The sequence below is a fragment of the Loxodonta africana genome, chromosome 6 (genome assembly GCF_030014295.1).
Source record: "Loxodonta africana isolate mLoxAfr1 chromosome 6, mLoxAfr1.hap2, whole genome shotgun sequence".
Taxonomy (NCBI): domain Eukaryota; kingdom Metazoa; phylum Chordata; class Mammalia; order Proboscidea; family Elephantidae; genus Loxodonta; species Loxodonta africana.
The window spans coordinates 78,824,943-78,849,239 of record NC_087347.1 but is presented as its reverse complement, the minus strand read 5'-3'; the positions used below and the strand labels follow the sequence as shown (position 1 = coordinate 78,849,239).

Sequence of the window (24,297 nt, the reverse complement as noted above, 5' to 3'; positions counted from 1 at the left end):
GTTTACCACCCAGGCAGAGTTTCTAGACTGCTGGTTTCCACAGCTTCCATAGTTGTGAGAATGTTGATTTTTGAGACTACTGTGGAGTTAGGGAGAATGGGAGTAGGGCAAGTTAAAATGTCACAAGGTTCATTGTTCCTATCAAAATTCAGCCATCTTTTAAAAATAAATACCCTTCCAATATTTGCAAGCCTTTAGTTAGTTTCCATAGTTCTGAAAAAGTTGATTTTGGCAGTTTTTATGACTGCTGTCCTTACTTTTATGGAGGAGCAGATTTATGGAGTTCTTTATTTCACCATCCCAGAAGTGCCCCTGAATGATTGCTGACAATTTATTATTCATTCACTCACTCACATAGTAACAGATAAAGGAATATTTTTTCATTCAAAAAACTGATCCAGGTGCTGGGAATACGAGGATTATTAATAAGACAGGGAGCCTCTCTTGGATAAGTTGAATGTGTGGGGTGAGAGGAATTTAGTGTTTTAAGTACTCCTGATGATATAGCGTGATTATTTGTGTAATAGTGGTATGAAAAGAATATGATGGAAGAGTAGAGGAGAAAGCAAATTACCGTATGGAATTTTTGTGGTAAACTCTGCAGAATAGGTGACTCCTAATCTAAATAAGGTAAGAGGAGCAAAAACTTATGGAGGAAAGGGCAGACTACCAGACAGGGAGAACAACATGAAAAGACATAAGAGATGGAAAGTGCCATGGAATTTCATTTGGCTGGAACATAGTGTTGGAGTTGACTATAGCGGTGGCTGACATAAAAACTGGGGAGTTTCTGAAGGGTTTTAAAGCAGACTAGGTAGTGGCAATGGAGATTAGACTCAAGTAGAACAGGTTTAGGTAACCATTAAGTGTGGCACTGAGGGAGCAGGGGTAGCAACATTTTCAACATTCACATTTCAGGGTTCCTTCTTCTCAATACAATTGGTCAATATCCTTTGTAAAGTAGATGACCACCAACTTAGTACAATAGTCTAAGTGTAGTCAGTACTCCTCCACCCTTAAATCACCTCAGCTTGAGACAGTCAGACTCATGCTGACTGCAGTCAACTCAAACCTCTAAGTCTCTTCACTCTATATCACTAGCACTGGCCCTCTCCCTGTTACACTTTGAAGAAGTGTGTGGGCAAAAGGAATAAAAGGAGGTATAGACAGCCATTCAGACAAATAGATTATCTCCATTCAATTAGCATTTGTTTTTAATTAGCCATAATGATATCTTCATTTTTTAAACCACAGTGATATTTCAATTTTTTAAACCACCTCACAGAAAGTTTGAGAAAAAAATGAGCCTTAATATCACCATTGTAATGCAGTTATTATTATTCTACATGTTTCTGTCTAATAATTCTCCTATGTCTATTTTTACGTATTTTCAATATTTTCCACCCTATCTTGAATCCAATCTTTATTATTTAAAGTCATAAACATTTTATGCACAGTTTCACTCTTCATGCCTATTATTTTTAATGTCCACATTATATTCCTGCTGGGGTGCATATTATAATTCAATCAAAATACCTACTACTATCAGATATTTATGTCAAACACTGTATTTTATAGTTTCAAGGAGACTGAGAATCAGAGATTTAGGAAATTGTGTATTAAAATTATTTACTATTTCCCTGCCTTCAAAATGGAATTGCTACCTGCCAAACAATAGCACCAAGTTCACTGAAGATCCTTGAATAGCAAAACACAGCCTATGGCTTTTCTAAGAGAACAGAGCACATCTCCGGTACTTTAGGAGCCACCATTCTGCCATGCACTAGGCTTGCTTGGTGAGAGCCTAATTCAGCAAATATTGGCCTTTGGCATCTAGAGGAAGCATTCTCTTCTAGCAACGCAGAGAACATTAGCATCTTGAGACCATCGCTTCCATCCAAGCTTCCGTCCTAGGGGCTGAGATGGGTCTTTATTTCTAACAAAGAGGAATCAAATGCCTGTATTTGTGTCAGGAACATTTACTTGATCTAGGCAGCTATATTCCATACTTTTCCTCAAAGTTTATTTTATTCCATTCCCAGGAAAACAGACCATGGAACTGATTAAGAAGGGTCCTGTTTGAAGTACCCAAGCACCCTTTTTGCATGCAAAGTTTCTCTCAAATTATTTTAAGATAAACTCAGGCTGGGGAAGGGGGGGAAGTAGCAGACACTCACTTATAGGCTCAGAAAGGATGAAGTGATCAAAACACATTGCCAGCCTTGCATGTTAGATAATTAGCAGTACTCTGCCTATATCAGCTATCAGTCAGCCAAAAAAAGCAATGAACATTTTCTTAACCCAATTCCCATTTCTCATTATGTTCTTCACCCTGGAGGGCACACATAACCTAAGTTTTGTATGAATACAAAAAAAAAAAAAAAGTGCTGGAAGCTGTCTTTTCTTTTGCCTGATAAGCTACACCTCCAAAGAATTGCCCTCCCCACACAGATGTGCGGGGTGAACCTAAGTGTGTAGTGCAAAAAGAGATTCTCTTTTGTTGAAATGTACTGAAAAGAATAAGTTTACCAATTAAAGGAGACTTTGAGATCATCTAGTTCAGAGACTCTCAAACACACTATCCATTTGTCAGTGCCTGCTGACTACAAAAAACTCACCTTTGGTGCTTTTTAAAAATACAGATTACCGCACCCCAGCCCTGGGATCTAACTCAATAGGGCTGGACAAGATGATATTCATAAGTGATTCTCCTGTTTAGCCAGGTTTGAAAGGCAATAAAATAGTTCAATTTTCTGAATTTAAAATGAGAAAACGAAGGCCTGGAGAGGATGATATTCAACCAGTTAGTGAGAAAGACAGGATCAAAATCTTCACCCCTGCTTTTCCCAGGGCTTCAAACAGGTTTGAACCAGTTCAGTCATGGCCATGAAGTGAAAGAGGAATAGACCCAAAGTTTTACAATGTGGCAGATTTGGCATGGGACCCAGATTGGGAAAGAAGCTCTAGAATGTGAGATTCAGAAGAAGCGTAGTGAGCCCCTTCAGGAGCCTGATACGTGAGACTGGATTACAGGCAGAGCGACACACATTCAAAGTAGCTTGGTCAGCTGCCACTTTTAGTGGGACACCACTGCCTTTGAGTGGGGCAGTGCTGCTTAAGACTGTGCTCAAAACTCAAGGGCAAGAGATTTGGTTGCTATGTAACGTGTACACCGAACTTGTTCCCTGAGAGGGAGATTGTTTCTAGTAGGGCTTTGACAACTAATTTTTCCTGTTCTGGCTATCTTCCCAGTTCACCATAACTTTAGAATTATTTGTATCTGCTCTGGTGACTCTTCTTCTGCCATGACTGAACCAGGCAGAACCAGTTTGAAGCCCTGGTTTTTTTAGTCCATCACACCACCTTCCTAAAACTATAACTACATACTCAGTGTTTTCAAAAGCAACTTGAAGGTTCACCAAATAAAATACTAATGGCTAAAAATGCTCATTTATTTTGAAAGCAAGGCAATGCTTTCCTAAACAAAGAAGACTCCCTGGTGGCTAATTATTTAGAGGTAGATTTCCAGTTAAAATGCCTTCTACATTTCCTAGACTCTTGACTATTACCTCAACACAGTCTTACCTACATAAGAGGAGGAACATGGTAGGGGAAATTTAATCATCCACTTATCAAATATTCATAAATAAGTCTAAGACCCTCATAAAGTTTCAGACGGTGCTAGGCCCTAGGAATATAGCAGAGGAGCAAAAAGGACCTAGGTCCTACCCAGTGGAGCTTACAGTTTAGTGAATGTTAAGAATAATTAAATAGGCAATTTTCAATTTAGTCTGATGAGTTTTGTGATAGGTGGATTGCAGAGAGTAACCAAACTTTTCAAGCCTTTATACAATCAAATTGTTTTGACCAACAGGTATTTCCTATTGATTGGAAAATGGTTGAAAAATATATAAATATATACATAAGTTGATATAAATTTAGCAGTTCAAAATACCTAACCAGTGGCTATAGTGTGGTGATGAGGTTTACAAATCCTTTCATTAAGAAACAACTATAAAACTGGACAAAATTTTCATGAACAGCCATTTCAGAACTCTGAAAAGTGACCAAAGGCAAACATCAAATTAAGAAATGTTTATTCATAAAAAGCTGCTAGAACTCTATGTAGTGAGACAGTGAGAGTCTGTGGCTTTCTTGCCTGGGGCTTCTCCCATTCCCCCCTTTCATCCCCCAGCTCAATCAGTGTCTTAATTTTCCAAGGGTGATGCTAGCCATAAAAACAAAGAGCTTCATGGCTGACAGGGGCTGACTTGATTTGGATTGTTGTTGATGTTGTTAGGTGCCCTCAAGTCAGTTCCGACTCATAGCGACCCTATGCGCAACAGAACGAAACGCTGCCCGGTCCTGCTCCATCCTCACAATCATTGCTATGCTTGAGCCCATTGTTGCAGTCACTGTGTCAATCCACCTTTTCCTCTTTTTCTCTGACCCTCTACATTACCAAAAATGATGTCCTTCTCTAGGGACTGATCCCTCCTGACAATATGTCCAAAGTATGTAAGACGTACTCTTGCTGTCCTTGCTTCAAAGCAGCATTCTGGTTTTGCCTCTTCCAAAACAGGTTTGTTTATTCTTTTGGCAGCCCGTGATATATTCAGTATTCTTTGCCAACACCACAAAGGCATCAATTCTTTTTCAGTTTTCCTTAATCATTGTCCAGCTTTTGCATGTATATGAGGCGATTTAAAACACCATGGTTTGGGTCACACGCACCTTAGTCCTCAAGGTGACGTCTTTGTTTTTCAGCATTTTAAAGAGGTCTTTTGCAGAAGATTTGCCCAATGCAAAGCCTCTTTTGATTTCTTGACTGCCACTTCCATGGGTGTTGATTGTGGATCCAAGTAAAATGAAGTCCTTGAAAACCCCAATCTTTTCTCCATTTATCGTGGTGTTGCTTATTGGTCCAGTTGTGAGGATTTTTGTTTGCTTTAAGTTGAGGCGCAATCCATACTGAAGGCTATGGCTTTTGATCTTCATCAGTAACTGCTTCAAGTCCTCTTCACTTTCAGCAAGCAAGGTAGTGTTATCTGCATAACGCAGGTTGTTAATGAGTCTTCCTCCAATCCTGATGCCCAGTTCTTCTTCATATAGTCCAGCTTCTCAGGTTATTTGCTCAGCACATAGATTCAATAGATGTGGTGAAAGGATATAAGCCTAATGCACGCTTTTCCTGACTTTAAACCATGCAGTATCCTCTTGTTCTATTCAAAACACTGCCTCTTGATCCATGTAGACGTTCCTCATGAGCACAATTAAGTGTTCCAAAATTCCCATTCTCCACAATGTTATCCATAATTTGTTATGATCCACACAGTCAAATGCCTTGGCATAGTCAATAAAACACAGGTAAACATCGTTCTGGCATTCTTTGCTTTCAGCCAGGATCCATCTGACATCAGCAATGATATCCCTTGTTCCACATCCTCTTCTAAATCCGGCTTGAATTTCTGGCAGTTCCCTGTCGATATACTGCTGCAGCCACTTTTGAATGATTTTCAGCAAAATTTTGCTTGCATGTGATATTAATGCTATTGTTTGATTAGATCACCTTTCTTAGGAATAGGCATAAATATGAATCTCTTCCAGTCAGTTGGTCAGGTAGCTGTCTTCCAAATTTCTTAACATAGACAAGTGAGCACTTCCAGTGCTGCATCCATTTGTTGAAGTATCTCTATTGGCATTCCATCAATTCCTGGAGGCTTGTTTTTCACCAGTGCCTTCAGTGCAGCTTGGACTTACTACTTCAGTACCATCAGTTCCTGACCATATGATACCTCCTGAAAAGGTTGAATGTTGACCAGTTCCTTTTGATATAGTGACTCTGTGTATTGCTTCTCTCCTCTTCTTTTGATGCTGCCAGTGTCATTTAATATTTTCCCTGTAGAATCCTTCAGTGTTGCAACTCAAGGCCTGAATTTTTTCTTGAGTTCTTTCAGCTTGAGAAATGCTGAGTGTGTTCTTCCCTTTTGGTTTTCTATCTCCAGATCTTTGCACATGTCATCATAATACTTTACTTTGTCTTCTCAAGCCTCCCTTTGAAATCTTCTGTTCAACTCTTTTACTTCACCATTTTTTCCTTTTGCTTTAGCTACTCAACATTCAAGAGCAAGTTTCAGAGTCTCTTCTGACATCCATTTAGGTATTTTCTCTCTCTCCAAACTTTTTAATGACCTCTTGCTTTCTTCACATATGATGTCCTTGATGTCATTCCACAACTCATCTGATCTTCAGTCATTAGTGTTCAATGCATCAAATCTATTCTTGAGGTGGTCTCTAAATTCAGGTGGGATATACTCAAGGCTGTACTTTGGCTCCATGGACTTTCAACTTGAGCTTCCACATATAAGTTCAAGTTGATTTGGATTAAACCCATTGCCGTTGAGTTGGTTCCGACTCATAGCAACCCTGCAGAACAGAGTACAACTGTCCCATATAGTTTCCAAGGAGCACCTGGTGGACTTAGACTGCAGACTTAGAAAGTGAAAACCCATACTGATATGCTGTCAGTAAAAGTAGCAGTGTTGGTAGGAAGTGATCAGAGAAAGAGCAGTTCTTCTAAATAGAGGTTTCAGTTACAGTTGAAGAGAACAGCGTGAACAGATGAGCCAAAAATTTAACAGAGACATCCTGGAAATGAGGGAGCCATAGAGGAGATCGATAAGCTCTCCACACATCCCTGGCTGACTGGAAGAACGTATGTACTCATAGGAAAGACCAAAGAGGGCCTAGAAAAGAGCAAAAGTTGAGAAGACTTGACAACCACCTGAAATTTGAAAGCACTTCCCAGTACACTCAAAGACACATCAGCAGATTCAGCAGAGGGAAAGTAATTATGGGATCGAAGTGTATGAGTACGATCTTCTAACAGCTTATTAGCTGACTATGAAGTTATATGTATATGAACAAAAAATACCTATGAATAAAAATAAACTGAGCAGAGATATAAGCAGTCATACAACATAGGAAAGGGAGATTCCACAGATTAATTCAAGGTACTAATCATCCAAGCCAACAAAAAAATCACCACCAACACCTATCAGGGAAAAAAAAAAATCATTTTCCAGAGTTGTTATGAAATATTGTCTATAATGTCCTTTTTTCAGAGACAGTAATCATGAGATATAAAAGAAACAGTCAAGTATTACCCACACTCAAGGGGAAAAAAAAAAGCAATCAATATCAATTGACTCTCAGTAGGGTCAGGTGCTGGATTTAGTAGAAAGATCTCAAAGCAGCTATTATGAATACATACAAAGAAACTTTTTAAACCACATTTAAAGAGTTAAAGGAAAATACGGTGATGACGGCTTAATGAGTAGGAAATCTCAATAAATAAATAGAAGCTAAAAATCAAAATCCTAGAGTTGAGAGCTACAAAAATCCAAATGAAATCTTCAATAGATTGGCTCAACAGCAGCCTTGAGATAGCAGAGGAAAAAACAGTAAACTTCAAGATAGATCAATTGAAGTTACTCAATCTAAAGAACACAGAGAAAGATCAAGGAAAAGTGAACACAGCCACAGAAACAGGTGGGACATCAATCAAACTAGCATACATAAATGGGAATCCTGGGAAGAGAGGAGAAGAAAAGGGGGGAGAGGGGCAGAAAACATTTTAAAAGCTATTGCCCCCAACTTCCCAAATTTGATTAAAAACATTAATCTCCAGACCCAGCAAGTTTAAAACATCCCAAATAGGGTAAATATAAACAGATCCACACTTAGACATATCACAAACTGTTGAAAGACAAAGGCAAAAAAAGAACCTCTTAAAAGGAGCAGGAGAAAAATAATTCATTACATACCTGGAACGACAGTATGATTAATGGCTGACTTTTCATCTGAAACAATGGACATCAGAAAACATATCCAACGGAATAACATATTTAAAATTCTTTAAAAACAAAAAACTGTCAGCCAAGAATTCTATATTCAGGAATACTTTCCTTCACAAGCGAAGATGAAATAAAGGCATTTCTGAATAAAGAAAGACAGAAATGTGTTGCTAACAGTCCTTCCTTACAAGAAATATTTTAAAAAGCCCTGAATGACTGAAAATGACACTGGGTGTTAAGGAGATTCGATAGGGAGAAATTAAGACTACTGAAAGACTGTCCAAAATGTTTTTTCTTCTTTTCTCTTAATTACCTTAAAAGATATAAGGTTATATAAAGCAATAATTACAGCACAGTATGGAAATCTACTTCCAAAAAATCAGCCATCATTGAAAACTCTAGGTCTTTCTTTCAAGGCACCTCTGGGTGAACGCAAACCTTCAATCTTTTGATTAACAGCTGAGCGCACGAATCATTTGCATCATCCAGGGACTAGGAAGTTCTAAAATTAATAATCTAAACTTATAAAAATAAAACAAACAAAAACCTAAACCATAGCAAGCAGGAAAACGGAAATAATACAGACCAAAATGGAAATCAATAAAATAAGGAAAAGAAAAATAATAGGAAAAATCAATGAAACCAAATATTGGTTCTTTGAAAAGATCGACGAAATTAGTAAATCTTTAATTATACTAATGAAAATAAAAAGGGAGAAGACACAAATTACTAAGTTCAAGGATAAAAGAGGGGACCAGTACCAAAATGTGAGAAATTAAAATGATTATAAGGGAATACTATGAAAAAATCTATGCCAACAAACCGAACATTTCATTTAGATGAGATGGAGAAATTCCCAAAAAGGTGCAAATTAGCAAAACTGACTCAAAAAGAAATATGCATTCTGAATAGGCCGGTAACAAGTAAGGAAGTTTAATTAATAATTTAAAATCTTCTCACAAGGAAAACTCAGGTCCAGATAGGTTTACTGATGAATTCCATCAAATAGTCAAGGGAAAAACAGTACAATTTCATATAAACATTTTTGGAAAATAGCTGAAGGGTAAACACTTACTAATTCAACCTAAGCATTCCAGCATCACATTCTTACAGTTCACAAGAATGAAAAAGAATATTTGCCTAATCACCTCAGAAAAATTCTCATTGGCTTCTGATCCCAGAAATAAGCCCTGTGGCCAGCACAATGCAATGCTCTGATTGGCCAGACCTGAGTCACATGCTCCATGGGAGGGGTGCTCCACCCAAAGAACATGAATTAGGGTAGGGAAGAAGGTAGTTTCTGGAGATAAACTCAATAACTTTCCAGCAAAAGGGTGAATGGGTACTAGGAGATAGAAAACAACAGAGGCCCGCTGCAACCTTGTTTTTCTAAACTAGCAAATCTCACTTTGCTTTATGCAAAATACAGCTAGAAAACATCCACTATATCCAGCGGCAGAGAGAAACAGCAGTAAAAAGTACATTTGTTTCCATGTCCTGTTGCTTAACCAGACAAGACTCCAACTACAGCGTAACTCAGCTGCTACGTGGGAGAAAGAGAAAGACAAGAGGGAAAGAGAAATTAAGAAAGAGAGAAAGAAATACAAAGCAGACTCGCCCTTTAATCACATCAACCTTCTTGAAGAGAAGGAAGAAAGTCCAGGAAAAATCAACAACGACATCAATATGCACTGATTCTGAAATTTTTGAAAGGGGATCAATCATCAGATGGACGTTCCTCTTCCTTGGAGAGGAGTTAAGGAGAAGGTGGAGTCTCCTCCTCTCACAGGTAACTACAAATTTGGAGCTGGTTTTTGGAGCCATAGACGTGAATGCGTTTCTTGGGAGTGTGTGAAGTGAGGAGAAGGGAAGAGAGGAGAGAGAAATGGAGGGAGACAGAGAGACGTCTGGGATAGAGCCTAAAGAAGCCTCAATTTTTAAAGAAAGGGTAGGCTTTCTTTTCCATCTCAGATTTTGTTGGCCTTGGCGTTCGGAGTCTTTGAAGGTTAGCAGCAGGCTGGGCACAGGTTTGTCTTCTTAATTCCTCATTAGAGGTCCACAGGGGACTTGGGCTTAGTCTGGAAGCACATGGAGGAGGTTTGGCAAATGGGTAAACGAGCTTTTGTGTTCAAAACGAGGACACAGTAGACAATATAGCTAATGAAGAATACTAGTTATATTTTCTGGGTTGAGAGGAAGTATTTTCCTTTCTGAAATCTGGTTTGGCTATTACAAACTCCTTAATAATATAAAAATTTGAGAAAGTTGCCAATTAAATTCTCATAAGAATTCTTGAAACACATTTCCCTAGTTAGCGGATACTGTAATAAAGCAGCTAGGAGCTGGGGGAAGAACAGCTGTAGAAAGAAAATGGTGCTCACTTTCCTACAAGAAAAAGGGTATCAGTGTCTACAGGTTTAACACAAAGAGAGGGAACGTATCAGATGTAATACATCTGAGTAGACTGCTTTTTCTAGTGGGATACAGTGTCTGATCTGGGAGAAGAGATTGGAAAGAAAAACTGACAGCTTTTCAAATTCAGAGTCAACTGCATGTAGACAGATTGTCCCTGCTTATACGAATCTTCTGCTTGAAATCCTGGGGCAAATTATTTTTAGGCTAGGAAGGCATGGTGAAAAGAGTGTTGGTGAGGAAACTGTATCTTAAAACCCCAAAATCACTCATACTCATTCCCAGGCACTGTTATAGTGCTTTACATCTATTACTTCACTTAGTTCCCATTAAAATTTTACGAAGAAAGGGCTATTATTATCATTCCTTCTTTATAGGTGAAGAAAACCAAGGCACAGAGGAATGAACTCACTTGTCCAAGGTCACAGAGCTAGTTAGAGATGGAGCTGGGATTAGACCCAAGTGGTCCTGGTGAGGCACAAATGTTTAAGCGCTCTGCTACTAAACAAAAGGTTAGTGATTTGATTCCTCCCAGAGGCTCCTTGGAAGAAAGACCTGGTGATCTGCCATTGAAAACTCTATGGAGCAGGGTTTTACTCTGACACACATGGGGAGGCCATGAGTTGGTTAGTCCAGGTTTCAGTGGAAGCCCATAGCCATAACGCTACTCAAGCCTAGGCTGGATTATTTATCAAACCTAACATCAGGGAAGCTGTAGACTGAGCAGATGCCTGACCCCACTCAGCAAATATCTCCTGGCTGCATAAGGGAGTTTGAGTTCCCTGGGGAAGGTTGTCTGAGAGTGAGAGGCTCCTGGGGAAGGATTTTTCGGGGGATGAGCAGAGAGAAGAGAGTAAGGCAGAGAATGATTCCCAGGTTGGAAGAATGGGATGCATTTCACATACAGCACCAGGAAATCAGATCTATATCTTCCTTTTAAGGCCTGCGTTCCCCTCACTGAGTGCACTTAAAGAGGAGAAAATGAATTCTGCCCATTGAAAAAGGGCACACTATAATGAAAAACAGCTTTAAAGACACTTCCGCACATAAAGTCTTTGAGCTACATCACTGACAATGGTTTACAAGTTTATTTTCAATTTGCTGTTATGCTGAGCACACATTTCGGGCTGTGCAGCACAAATTCAGGCAGGGGATTGCCGCATTGTCTGCTGAGCGTCCATCTGCACAGGGGTGTATTGTCACAGACAGTCAGGTGGAAATTTAGCCAGAAACATCATCCGCAAAATGGCCATCCAGGAGAGTTCTCAAAATTATTTTCCACATCATTTTTGCTAAGTATACAATTCTAAGAAAGCAAATTTCTTAGCAAACACTTTTTTCCCCCAAGAAGAATTTACTTTGAGCAGAGCAAAGAAAGCCTGAGCTTTAAGTCTGTGTTTAAATCCCAGCCCTGGCACTTGCTAAGTAGCAACCTTGTGCAAGTTATGCAGACCTTCTGAACTTGACTTCCTCATTTATTAAACAGGGAGAATGCCTCTTTTATCAAATGGAGCACTGGGGAAAACTAAAAGAGATAATAGCCACTATCTTCTTATTCTCCATGAAAAGGAATTTTTTGTCATTGTTGTTCACTATTGTGTCCCCAGAACTTAGCACAGCAACAGCACATAATAGGTACTTAACAGGTGCTGAAGGAAAGAATACGTCTGTCAAAAATGACATTGAGGGACATATCTGAGCTGGTTCCTTCTAATTTCTCCCAAAGGGGGGAAAACAGTGCTCTCTCTCTCAGCCCCTGCAGCTTCCTAAAGCCGTTGCTCTTTATGCCTATTGCACATCTGTTAGCCTAGAATTTCTGCAAATACTTTCTTGGTTTGGGTTTTTTGTTTCCTAGGTCCAGTGTCTTCTGCTTTCTTCACTAATCCCTTTGTTTTGCAATGGGTTATCTTCACCGAGCTTCCTAAAAATGGCAAGCTGGGGCTAAATTTTTCAGTAGTTTCATGTCTAAACATGTCTTTATTTTAGCCTACTAAAAAAAAAAAAATTTATTGATAAGTAATTGGACTGATTCAGAATTCTAGGCTGAAAATTTTACCTCTCAAAATTTTAAACGGCAGTTCTCCATTGTCATCTATCATCTAGTATTTCTCATGATAGAAAAATCTGAAAAATGTGGAAAGGTATAGGAAAGAAGATAAAAAGCATCAATAATTCTACCACCCAGAGACTACTCTGTTAATAAGGTGGTGAATACCCTTCACACACACACACACACACATACACACATATTCACAAGATCATATTGTATATATATTTTCATATCATGACTTTATTTAATAGTGTATCAGGTTATTCTCATGTAATTATATATAACTAAGTTATTTTAAGATCCTTTTCAACCCTAAGGATCAATAATTTTATGCCTTGTGACATATGAACAGTTTTAGGAAAAGTAGCAGGCAGTTTAGGAGTTGTTTTTATTGATTTGAGCATGAAAGAGAACTGTGGCAAAGGAAGACAAGGTTAACTACCTGAGTATAACCTACGGTCAGGAAAATCATGTTGTATATGAAGAAAGGAGCTCAGCAGAGAAAAGAACATCATAGCTACCCTTTAGGGTGAAAGGGAGCCACATATAAGCAAACCACTCAAGGTTCCAAATGGGAGACATACCACCAGGTCCACAATGAATGATGACAAGTGATAACAGAGACAGTTGCCCAGCTGAACACAGGAAGTCCTTGGTGCCATGGGAGCATGCAGACTAGATGGGCTCCAGAAGGAATAAAAAATGTGAAAGTAAAGGAAAATAGAGAAAGTAGCTAGGGATGGAAAAGTAGTATGCAGATATGACGGTTCCACCTGAGGCAGAAAACAAGAGGCAAGTACTCAACAATAAGATCCTTGCAGTGCTGACTGCTGGGTTATGGCAGTGGTACCAATTCATCCTTCTCAACTTTCTAATTACAGTAACAATGAAAAGCTATAATCAGTTACAAAGTCAAGACCGCACCGGAAATTAGAAGTGTCATCAACAGTTCGACAGACTCGGAAAGGAATATCTACTAGACAAAGCCCAGATGAGAACAGGTGGGAAAATAACAGTGGCAAGCAAATGCTTCATCATGCGAAACAGAACAGCAGGGTCATACAGGAGGTCGATAGACAGACAGACAGTTAGGTAGTTAGAGTTGTGGATTGAATTGTGCACCCCTCAAATGTGTGTCAACTTGGCTAGGCCATGATTCTCAGTATTGTGTGGTTGCCTACCATTTTGTATTCTGATGTAATTTTCCTACATATTGTAAATCCTAACCTCTGCCTGTGGTTACTGCGGTAAGATTAGGTTATATTAAAGAGGATTAGGGTGGGACGCAACACCCTTACTCAGGCCACAGCCCTGATGCAATGTAAGGGGAGTTTCTCTGGAGAGTGGCTTGCGTCACCTTTTATCTCACAAGAGATAAAAGAAGAAAGAAGCCAGGAGAGACATAGAGACCTCATGCCACCAAGAAAGAAGCACCAGGAGCAGAGCACAACCTTTGGACCCATAGTTCCTATGCTGAGAAACTCCTAAATCAGGGGAATATTGATGACAAGGACATTCTCTCAGAACTGACCAAGAGAGAGAAAGACTTCCCCAGGAGTTGGTGCCCTGAATTCAGATTTCTAGCCTCCTAATTTGTGAGAGAATAAATTTCTGTTTGTTAAACCCGTCCACTTGTGGTAGTTCTGTTATAGCAGCACTAGATAACTAAGACAGATAGATATGTGGACAGATCGATGGATGGATGACTGGCTGGCTGGCTGGCTAGATGGGTGGGTAGATGGATGGATGGAAGGAAGGATGGATGGATGGATAGATAGAAAGGAAGAGAAAGAGACTGACTTCTATCTGCTCCCATTGTTCTATGTGGACCCTTACCTCAAACATGTAAGTCCCAGGAAAAACAGAGAGTACAGCATGTACCACACACATACACACACATTTATAGAACTCTCCTCCCATCGATACTTCTTTTTCCACATACTTAGAGATGCCCTGTAGTGCAACAAGGCAACGGTGAAAGTGGATGGTGCTATAACATGTGAAGTTGTCTTCAAGAAGGGATGTTGACAGGAAGCTCCAGGAATCAATGCACTGTGCAGATGGTATTTTTCATGCCCTGCTTTTGACTAGAGAAAAATTTCAGCCAAATTCTAATGTGAATGGATTAATTACTCTCCACTGAATCACAAGAGCAGGAACCAGTAGACGATACTTCCTCAGTCTGAGATAGCTGCACTAGGTCATGTTTGTTGGAATCAGAAATGGATAGATCCTCCAGGTCAAGATCTGCCAGGAAGATATCCCTCATCTCCAGCTGGAGGTAAAGGAACCCTTAGTTCTAAACATTTCATACCAATATAGATATTTTTTGTGGGATGTAAAACCCAAGAGAAGTGAAAAAGTAAGTGTCATGGATTTGCTGGGGGAAGAGAATCTATCAAACGGAAGAAGAAATTAGAAATCATTTGCTTTGTTTTTCCTGCGTGTATTTATAAATCAAGAGGTGAAAAAGACAACAAGCTCACATAGAGAATTATTGAAAAGGGCCATAGTAAAATTTTAATAAGGCTAAATTTTTAAAAATACAAGAAAACTATAAGTATAATTTTTTTTTAGGTGCCTTTGAATCCATTTCTACTCACAGCAACCCCATGTAACAGAGTAGAACTGCCTCACAGAGTTTCCTTGGCTGTAATACTTATGTGAGCAGATCGCCAGGTCTTTCTCCCATGGAGCCACTGGTAGATTCAAACCACCAACCTTTTGGTTAGCAGCCCAGCACTTAACTGTTGAGTCATCAGGGCTCCTATAAGTAAAATGGTATATTAAAATCTACACTGAAAGTATAAAGAGCAGAAGTGATATTCGAAAAATGGAATCACACATTTAAAAATCAGAATGTGAGGAAAAAGGATAACATGGTGAAGTCTATGGATAACAAATGCTATTAGAGAAAAACCAGAGACCATGGAACTAACATGTGAAGGATGGGCAGTGAACCTAAAGAACACCCCAGTGGGAATGAAGCAAAGCAATGAGAGCAACAAACCTTGGTGGTTGAGAATCAGGAACCTTGAGTCAACAGACAGGGATTCAAAACTGATTACCTTGGAAAAAATTGCCAACTTTTCTAAACTTTGAGTTTAAAACCAAACCAAACCCGTTGCTGTTGAGTCGATTCTGACTCAAAGCAGCACTGTAGGACTGAGCTGAACTGTCCCCTTAGGGTTTCCAAGGAACGGCTGGTGATTTCAAACTGCTGACCTTTAAGGTTAGCACCTGAAATGGGGATAATAATAATTTCTATTTCATACGGTCATTTTGGGAGTTACACATTGCACCTGATACAAAGCAAAAACCACAGCAGTAGCTAAATTTGTGTAAAAAGATCCATACCTAGCCATATCCTGATTTATTTATTTTTTAATTTCAAGACTGAGTCTCGTTCCTTTGTATTTTCTGTTTTCTGATTAGGTGATGACAGAATGTATTATTACTTTTTCAAGCAGGAGGGGAAAGGAATCACACAATTAGGAAAAGAGAAAAATATGTTACAGTCAAAGGAAGAGAATCACTCTAGTTTCAGTCTTCTCTTCTACATTAAAAGATAGATGGTAATGTGCCAATACCCACAGAGGGTTTTTTTTTTCCATTTTACTCCAATTTAATTCATAAAATGAATAAACACTTAGCAGGTTTCTAGAAAGACTTGTTAGAGTTTATCTTATTCCCAGTCAGCTCCTCAGACTATTCTGCAGCTAGTGTATCAATTTCCTATTAATGTTATAACAAAATTCGAAGAATTTTAGCAGCTTAAAACAACACAAATTTATTACCTTACAGTTCTGTAGGTCAGAAGTCTGACACAGGTCTCACTGAGCTAAAATCCAGGCATCTGCAGTGCTGGGTTTTTTCTGGAGGATATAAGGGAAAATGAATTTCATTGCCTTTTCCAGTTTCTAGAGGCCACCAACATTCCTTGACTCGTAGCTCCCTTAGTTCATCTCCAAAGTCAGCAACTATGGGTTTAGTCCTTCTCATGTGCCATCACTCTGACCCATCTTCTGTCTCTACCCTCCACTTTTAGGGGCCCTTATGATTATACTGGAAACCCTGGTGGCGTAGTGGTTAAGAGCTACAGCTGCTAACCAAAAGGTTGGCAGTTCGAATCCACAAGGCACTCCTTGGAAACTCTATGGGGCAGTTCTACACTGTCCCACAGGGTCGCTATGAGTTGGAATTGACTCGACAGCAATGGGTTTTGTGATTATCTTGGGTTCACTAGGATAATCCAGGATACTCTCCCTATCTCAAGATCATCTGATTAACAACATTATTCCATCCGCAATTTTAACTCAATCTTAACGTATGCACAGGTTCCAGGGATTCAGACAAGGACATCTTTGGGGAGCCATAATTCTGCTTTCCACAGCCACTAAACAGATTTTATCAGGAAAAAATAAGCATCTTGAACACTGAGCCTGGGGCCTTCAATGAGCGTCCTCACCCCATTGAACACACAGCCTCTGTCACTGGAAGATGGGCTATTACTAGGAACATAAACACCAATACCATCTATTCACTATTTTTGTTTGTTTGCCTTGTTTTTAATGAATTTGTAGTACATTCTCATGGTTAAAAAATATAATATAAAAAATACATAGTGAAAAGTATTTCTCTCAATGCTGATACTCAAATGCATCCTGCACCAAAGCTCTACTCACTTATAACCTATAACTTCTATTCTGTGTATGTATACTTGTACCATCAATACATATTCAAGAAATTATAAGTACATTAATTTTTTAACCCATTTTTCACCCCCAAATTTTCATACTATGTACCATGATGTTCTCACTCAACTTGCAGATTTTTCCATATTATGTATGGAGAGCTTTTCTTTTCTTTTTTTCAATAGTGTCATAGTATTTTGTTCTATTGATGGACCTTCTATAGTTAATGAACATTTGTGGTCTTTTCACTCCATAGAGTTTTGAAGGCAAAAAATTTGTTCAGAAAAAGTCTGTTTATTTCCAAGTTGTCTGTCTTAGAAGTCAACAGTAAGTGATTCTCAGGCCTTCTAACTGAACTACTCTGATAAAATTAAAGATATTCAAATTCACCAAAAGACAAACAAAAATAGTGAGCTTAAGATTAGAAATGTCTTGGTGGTTAACACTGAATATGTTTAAAAAGATAGCTAAGTAAAAACAACTGATATAATATCTATCGCTACATAACTAAATACATATTTCAAGAAAAGAAATTAAGTGAGAAGACAGACAATACTGAATTCTTAATAATTTAATAATGATCTGAATGAAAGAGTTCAGATTTTAGTAACAAACACCAGAATGTATTGGAAAAAAAGAAGAAGAGACATAAAATTTTGCTAAATTCCTTGGCTTATGTAGACAAGAGTCAAAAGTCTGTATGTTTTTCTTGATTTTGATAATTCAAGAAATATAAATCAAAACATGTCCCACATAAAGATTTACTAGTAACAGAATTTAAAATTTTATATATACATTACAAGTTATCAGAGAAAAATGAAGCATCTCTACCTGAAATTCTTAAAGGAGGAAAGAAAAGCCAACATCATTGGGGAAAATACCAAAGAAAATAAAAATAATGAAGCAGACTACTAAAAACACAAGAAGAAGGGAATAACGCAGCATATTTGGTAAGGAGAAGAGTTAGAACTCAAGGAATCAAAAAGAGTGAGACCAAATGAAGCCTTAACCAAACAAACAAAATCACCCAAATATGGAACAGAATAACTCAAACTGGAAAAATAATGCAAACAGAGTAAGGAAGATCAAAACTGCCAATTCTATCAGGCTGTGAAAGAAGGAAAAATCAAAGGTCATTTTTGAGAAGGGAGATACAGAGAAATGTGCTGGATGCAAGGGGATAACAGACTGGAATTTGCACCTCCTAACGCAAAAATTTTTTTTTTTTAACGCATATTAGGGGAGCTCTGGTGGCTCAGTGGTTAAAGTGCTCGGCTGATAACCAAAAGGTCAGCAGTTCAAAATCACCAGCTATTCAGCAGGAGAAAGATTTGGCAGTCTGCTTCTGTAAAGATTACAGAACCCGATGGGGCAGTTTTATTCTGTCCCATAGAGTCCCTATGAGTCAAACTGACTCAATAGCAGTGGGTTTGGTTTAATGCATATTAGGCAACGAAGGTCCTAGGAGGCTTATTCCTGGGTAAAGTTTTGGATTATCGGTCAGATACTGGAAGGTCCATGAGATCTGTATTGGAATAAAAGTATGCAATATGAATTGGGAAAGGCCAAAATCATATTTGTAAATTCCATATGTTTCCAAAAGAAATGTAAGAAGAAAGTTCTTTAAGTTCTTCTGTGCTTTCTATGTACAGGAAAGATGGCGTGGGCATTTCAACTGCCTTGAGAAAAACGTGGACAGAGACAAAAGTGACCTCCAAGGTTAAACATTTAAAATCAGTGTGCAAGATACACTTTTAGTAAAGGGCACATCTTTAGATATAACCTTTAAGACTCCAGAATAAAATTACCAAAAATATGAAGTTGCCTAGTAGCACTGACATAATTTTCAAGATAGAAGTGAAGCCACAAAATTTACAGTGAAAAGCATTATCTTTTTTTGATGATGATACGAAAATAACCAAAATTAATTTATTAAAACCTGGGAATTCAATCTAAGTTTATATAGAAGAGGAGAAAATTCCATGTAATCTTATTTCATAACTAAAGGGGACATTCTGTACTACTACTTTAGTAGAAATGACATCATAAGACCATGTATAAGGAATAATTAACGGGCAGAAAACAAACCAGCTTTAAAAATAGCAAAGACTGAGGCGGGGCCAAGATGGCGGACTAGGTGGAGGCTACCGCAGATCCCTCTTGCAACAAAGACTCGGACAAACAAGTGAATCAATCACATACGTAACAATCTACGAACTCTGAACAATAAACACAGATTTAGAGACGGAGAACAAACAAATACGGGAAGACAGCGATTGTTTTCAGAGCCAGGAGCCAGCGCACCAGGCAGGTGACCTTCGGAGCCCAAGTTGGGGCAGAGCCCAGGGGGGCAGACAGCACAGACAAGGGGCCCAGCCCTAGCCCCCGAACTCATCCCAGGAGCGAGCCCAGCCGGTTGGCGGGGGCGGCATGGCTGCCCAGCCGGTGGGAGAAGTCCCCGGGAGGCAGTGACTGGTCTTGGCGTGGAGAGAGCAGCATCCCAGCCGGGGAGCCGTCCCGTCGGGAGTTTGGCAGGAAGCAGGCGGAGCGCGAGCGCGGGGACCAGCTACATTTCCCTGAATTGACCCCGGGGGGGGTCCAGTCGTTCGTGAAGGAGGCACCCACCCAGTTCACGCGAGCAGCATGGCGCGCCGGAGGGAGAAGTCCCCGGGAGGCAGTGGCTGGTCTTGGAGCGGGGAGAGCGGCGTCCCAGCCGGGACGCGCAGTCGCAGCCGGTTCGCGGGAGCGGCGTGCGATGCGGCTGGAGGGACGGGGAGCCCCCGGGAGGCAGCGACGGATTTTGGAGACAGGAGTGCACCGTCCCAGTAGGGGAGCCTTAACCTTGGGGGTGGGGCTGACAGCGGAGGATCTGACCGTGACGCCAGCGGGCCAGACCCCCCAGGGGGCAATCTCCACACACCCAGTACATATAGGCGACAGGCCTCGTGGAAATCTCAGATAAAAGAGTCATTCCAAGTAAGACAAACAACTCTGGCTATATTCTGAGGTGCTACACTCCTAGCTCTCTGATCCCTCCCCCACCCTCCCCAGGCAGCTCCATTAACATCCGAAAAGCCTGAGCCAGAGGGAGAACTCTGATAGGGATCTGACTGCATTTTTTTTTAGCGGATTTTCTGGAAAAACTAGTTTCCCAGTGATGGCTCAGAGACAGCAGTCTATATCAAACCACATAAAGAAGCAGACCATGACAGCTTCTCCAACCCCCCAAACAAAAGAATCAAAATCTTTCCCAAACGAAGATACAATCCTGGAATTATCAGATACAGAATATAAAAAACTAATTTACAGAATGCTTCAAGACATCACAAATGAAATTAGGCTAACTGCAGAAACAGCCAAGGAACACACTGATAAAACTGTTGAAGAACTCAAAAAGATTATTCAAGAACATAGTGGAAAAATTAATAAGTTGCAAGAATCCATAGAGAGACAGCATGTACAAATCCAAAAGATTAACAATAAAATTACAGAATTAGACAACGCAATAGGAAGTCAGAGGAGCAGACTCGAGCAATTAGAATGTAGACTGGGACATCTGGAGGACCAGGGAATCAACGCCAACATAGCTGAAAAAAAATCAGATAAAAGAATTAAAAAAAATGAAGAAACCCTAAGAATCATGTGGGACTCTATCAAGAAGGATAACTTGTGAGTGATTGGAGTCCCAGAACAGGGAGGGGGGACAGAAAACACAGAGAAAATAGTTGAAGAACTCCTGACACAAAACTTCCCTGACATCATGAAAGACGAAAGGATATCTATCCAAGATGCTCATCGAACCCCATTTAAGATTGATCCAAAAAGAAAAACACCAAGACATATTATCATCAAACTTGCCAAAACCGAAGATAAACAGAAAATTTTAAAAGCAGCCAGGGAGAAAAGAAAGGTTTCCTTCAAGGGAGAATCAATAAGAATAAGTTCAGACTACTCAGCAGAAACCATGCAGGCAAGAAGGGAATGGGACGACGTATACAGAGCACTGAAGGAGAAAAACTGCCAACCAAGGATCATATATGCAGCAAAACTCTCTCTGAAATATGAAGGAGAAATTAAGATATTTACAGATAAACACAAGTTTAGAGAATTTGCAAAAACCAAACCAAGGCTACAAGAAATGCTAAAGGAGATTGTTTGGTCAGATGACCAATAATATCAGGTACCAGCACAATACAAGGTCACAAAACAGAACGTCCTGATATCAACTCAAATAGGGAAAGCACAAAAACAAACAAACTAAGATTAATTCTAAAAAAAAAATAAATAAACAAAATAATACACATAACAGGGAATCATGGAAATCAATTGATAAAAGATCACAATAATCAAAAAGAGGGAACAAATATAGGAGGCATTGAACTGCCAGATGGAGAGTGATACAAGGCGATATAGAACGATACAAGTTAGGTTTTTACTTAGAAAAATAGGGGTAAATAATAAGGTAACCACAAAAAGGAATATCAACTCCATAACTCAAGAAAAAAGCCAAGAAAAACGTAACGACTCAACTAACATAAAGTTAAACATTATGAAAATGAAGATCTCACAATCTACTAAGAAAAACGTCTCAGCACAAAAAACTATGTGGAAAAATGAAATGGCCAACAACACACATGAAAAGGTATCAAAGTGACAGCACTAAAAACTTATTTATCTATAATTACGCTGAATGTAAATGGACTAAATGCACCAATAAAGAGACAGAGAGTCACGGACTGGATAAAGAAACACGATCCATCTACATGCTGCCTACAAGAGACACACCTTAGACTTAGAGACACAAACAAACTAAAACTCAAAGGATGGAAAAAAAATATATCAAGCAAACAATAAGCAAAAAAGAAGAGGAGTAGCAATATTAATTTCTGACAAAATAGACTTTAGACTTAAATCCACCACAAAGGATAAAGAAGGACACTATATAATGATAAAAGGGACAATTGATCAGGAAGACATAACCATATTAAATATTTATGCACCTAATGACAGGGTTGCAAGATACATAAATCAAATTTTAACAGAATTGAAAAGTGAGATAGACACCTCCACATTTATAGCAGGAGACTTCAACACACCACTTTCGGGGAAGGACAGGACATCCAGGAAGAAGCTCAATAGAGACACGGAAGACCTACTTAAAACAATCAACCAACTTGACCTCATTGACTTATACAGAACTCTCCACCCAACTGCTGCAAAGTATACTTTTTTTTCTAGTGCACATGGAACATTCTCTAGAATAGACCACATATTAGGCCATAAAACAAATCTTTACAGAGTCCAAAACATCGAAATATTACAAAGCATCTTCTCAGACCACAAGGCAATGAAGCTAGAAATCAATAACAGAAAAACTAGGGAAAAGAAATCAAATACTTGGAAAATGAACAATACCCTCCTGAAAAAAGACTGGGTTATAGAAGACATCAAGGAGGGAATAAGGAAATTCTTAGAAAGCAACGAGAATGAAAATACTTCCTATCAAAACCTCTGGGACACAGCAAAAGCAGTGCTCAGAGGCCAAATTATATCGATAAATGCACACATACAAAAAGAAGAAAGAGCCAAAATCAGAGAACTGTCCCGATAACTTGAACAAATAGAAAGTGAGCAACAAAAGAATCCATCAGGCACCAGAAGAAAACAAATAATAAAAATTAGAGCTGAACTAAATGAATTAGAGAACAGAAAAACAATTGAAAGAATTAACAAAGCCAAAAGCTGGTTCTTTGAAAAACTTAACAAAACTGATAAACCATTAGCTAGACTGACTAAAGAAAAACAGGAAAGGAAAAAAATAACCCGAATAAGAAACGAGAAAGACCACATCACAACACTGCCAAATGAAATTAAAAGAATCATTTCAGATTACTACGAAAAATTGTACTCTAACAAATTTGAAAACCTAGAAGAAATGGATAAATTCCCAGAAAAACACTACCTGCCTAAACTAACACATTCAGAAGTAGAACAACTAAATAGACCCATAATAAAAAAAGAGATTGAAATGGTAATCAAAAAACTTCCAACAAAAAAAAGTCCTGGCCCAGACGGCTTCACTGCAGAGTTCTACCAAATCTTCAGAGAAGACTTAACACCACTACTACTGAAGGTATTTCAAAGCATAGAAAATGACGGAATACTACCCAACTCATTCTATGAAGCTACCATCTCCCTGATACCAAAACCAGGTAAAGACATTACAAAAAAAGAAAATTATAGACCTATATCCCTCATGAACATAGATGCAAAAATCCTCAACAAAATTCTAGCCAATAGAATCCAACAACACATCAAAAAAATAACTCACCCTGATCAAGTGGGATTTATACCAGGTATGCAAGGCTGGTTTAATATCAGAAAAACCATTCATGTAATCCATCACATAAATAAAACAAAAGATAAAAACCACATGATCTTATCAATAGATGCAGAAAAGGCATTTGACAAAGTTCAACACCCATTTATGATAAAAACTCTTACCAAAATAGGAATTGAAGGAAAATTCCTCAACATAATAAAGGGCATCTATGCAAAGCCAACAGCCAATATCACTCTAAATGGAGAGAACCTGAAAGCATTTCCCTTGAGAACGGGAACCAGACAAGGATGCCCTTTATCACCACTCTTATTCAACATCGTACTTGAAGTCCTAGCCAGGGCAATTAGGCTAGACAAAGAAATAAAGGGTATCCAGATTGGCAAGGAGGAAGTAAAGCTATCACTATTTGCAGATGACATGATCGTATACATAGAAAACCCTAAGGAATCCTCCAGAAAACTACTGAAACTAATAGAAGAGTTTGGCAGAGTCTCAGGTTATAAAATAAACATACAAAAATCACTTGGATTCCTCTACATCAACAAAAAGAACACCGAAGAGGAAATAACCAAATCAATACCATTCACAGTAGCCCCCAAGAAGATAAAATACTTAGGAATAAATCTTACCAAGGATGTAAAAGACCTATACAAAGAAAACTATAAAACTTTGCTACAAGAAATTCAAAAGGACATACTTAAGTGGAAAAACATACCTTGCTCATGGATAGGAAGACTTGACATAGTAAAAATATCTATTCTGCCAAAAGCCATCTATACATATAACGCACTTCCAATCCAAATACCAATGTCATATTTTAAGGGGATAGAGAAACAAATCACTAATTTCATATGGAAGGGAAAGAACCCCTGGATAAGCAAAGCATTACTGAAAAAGAAGAAGAAAGTGGGAGGCCTCACTTTACCTGATTTCAGAACCTAT

General features: G+C 38.8%; 1 protein-coding gene across 3 annotated transcripts in view; it reads right to left on the bottom strand.

Moving 5' to 3' along the window:
* Nucleotides 1-24,297, bottom strand: part of STK39 (serine/threonine kinase 39) — a 420,086-nt gene that overhangs the window by 19,800 nt on the left and 375,989 nt on the right. The window contains exon 19 of one of the 3 annotated variants that reach the window (XM_064287035.1): nucleotides 16,145-16,193. The exons of the other annotated variants lie outside the window; for them this stretch is intronic. Coding sequence (XP_064143105.1) covers nucleotides 16,160-16,193 — 34 coding nt within the window. The 3' untranslated portion in view covers nucleotides 16,145-16,159. Of the gene's footprint in view, nucleotides 1-16,144; nucleotides 16,194-24,297 lie in introns of those variants that run through there. 3 annotated transcript variants of the gene reach the window in all.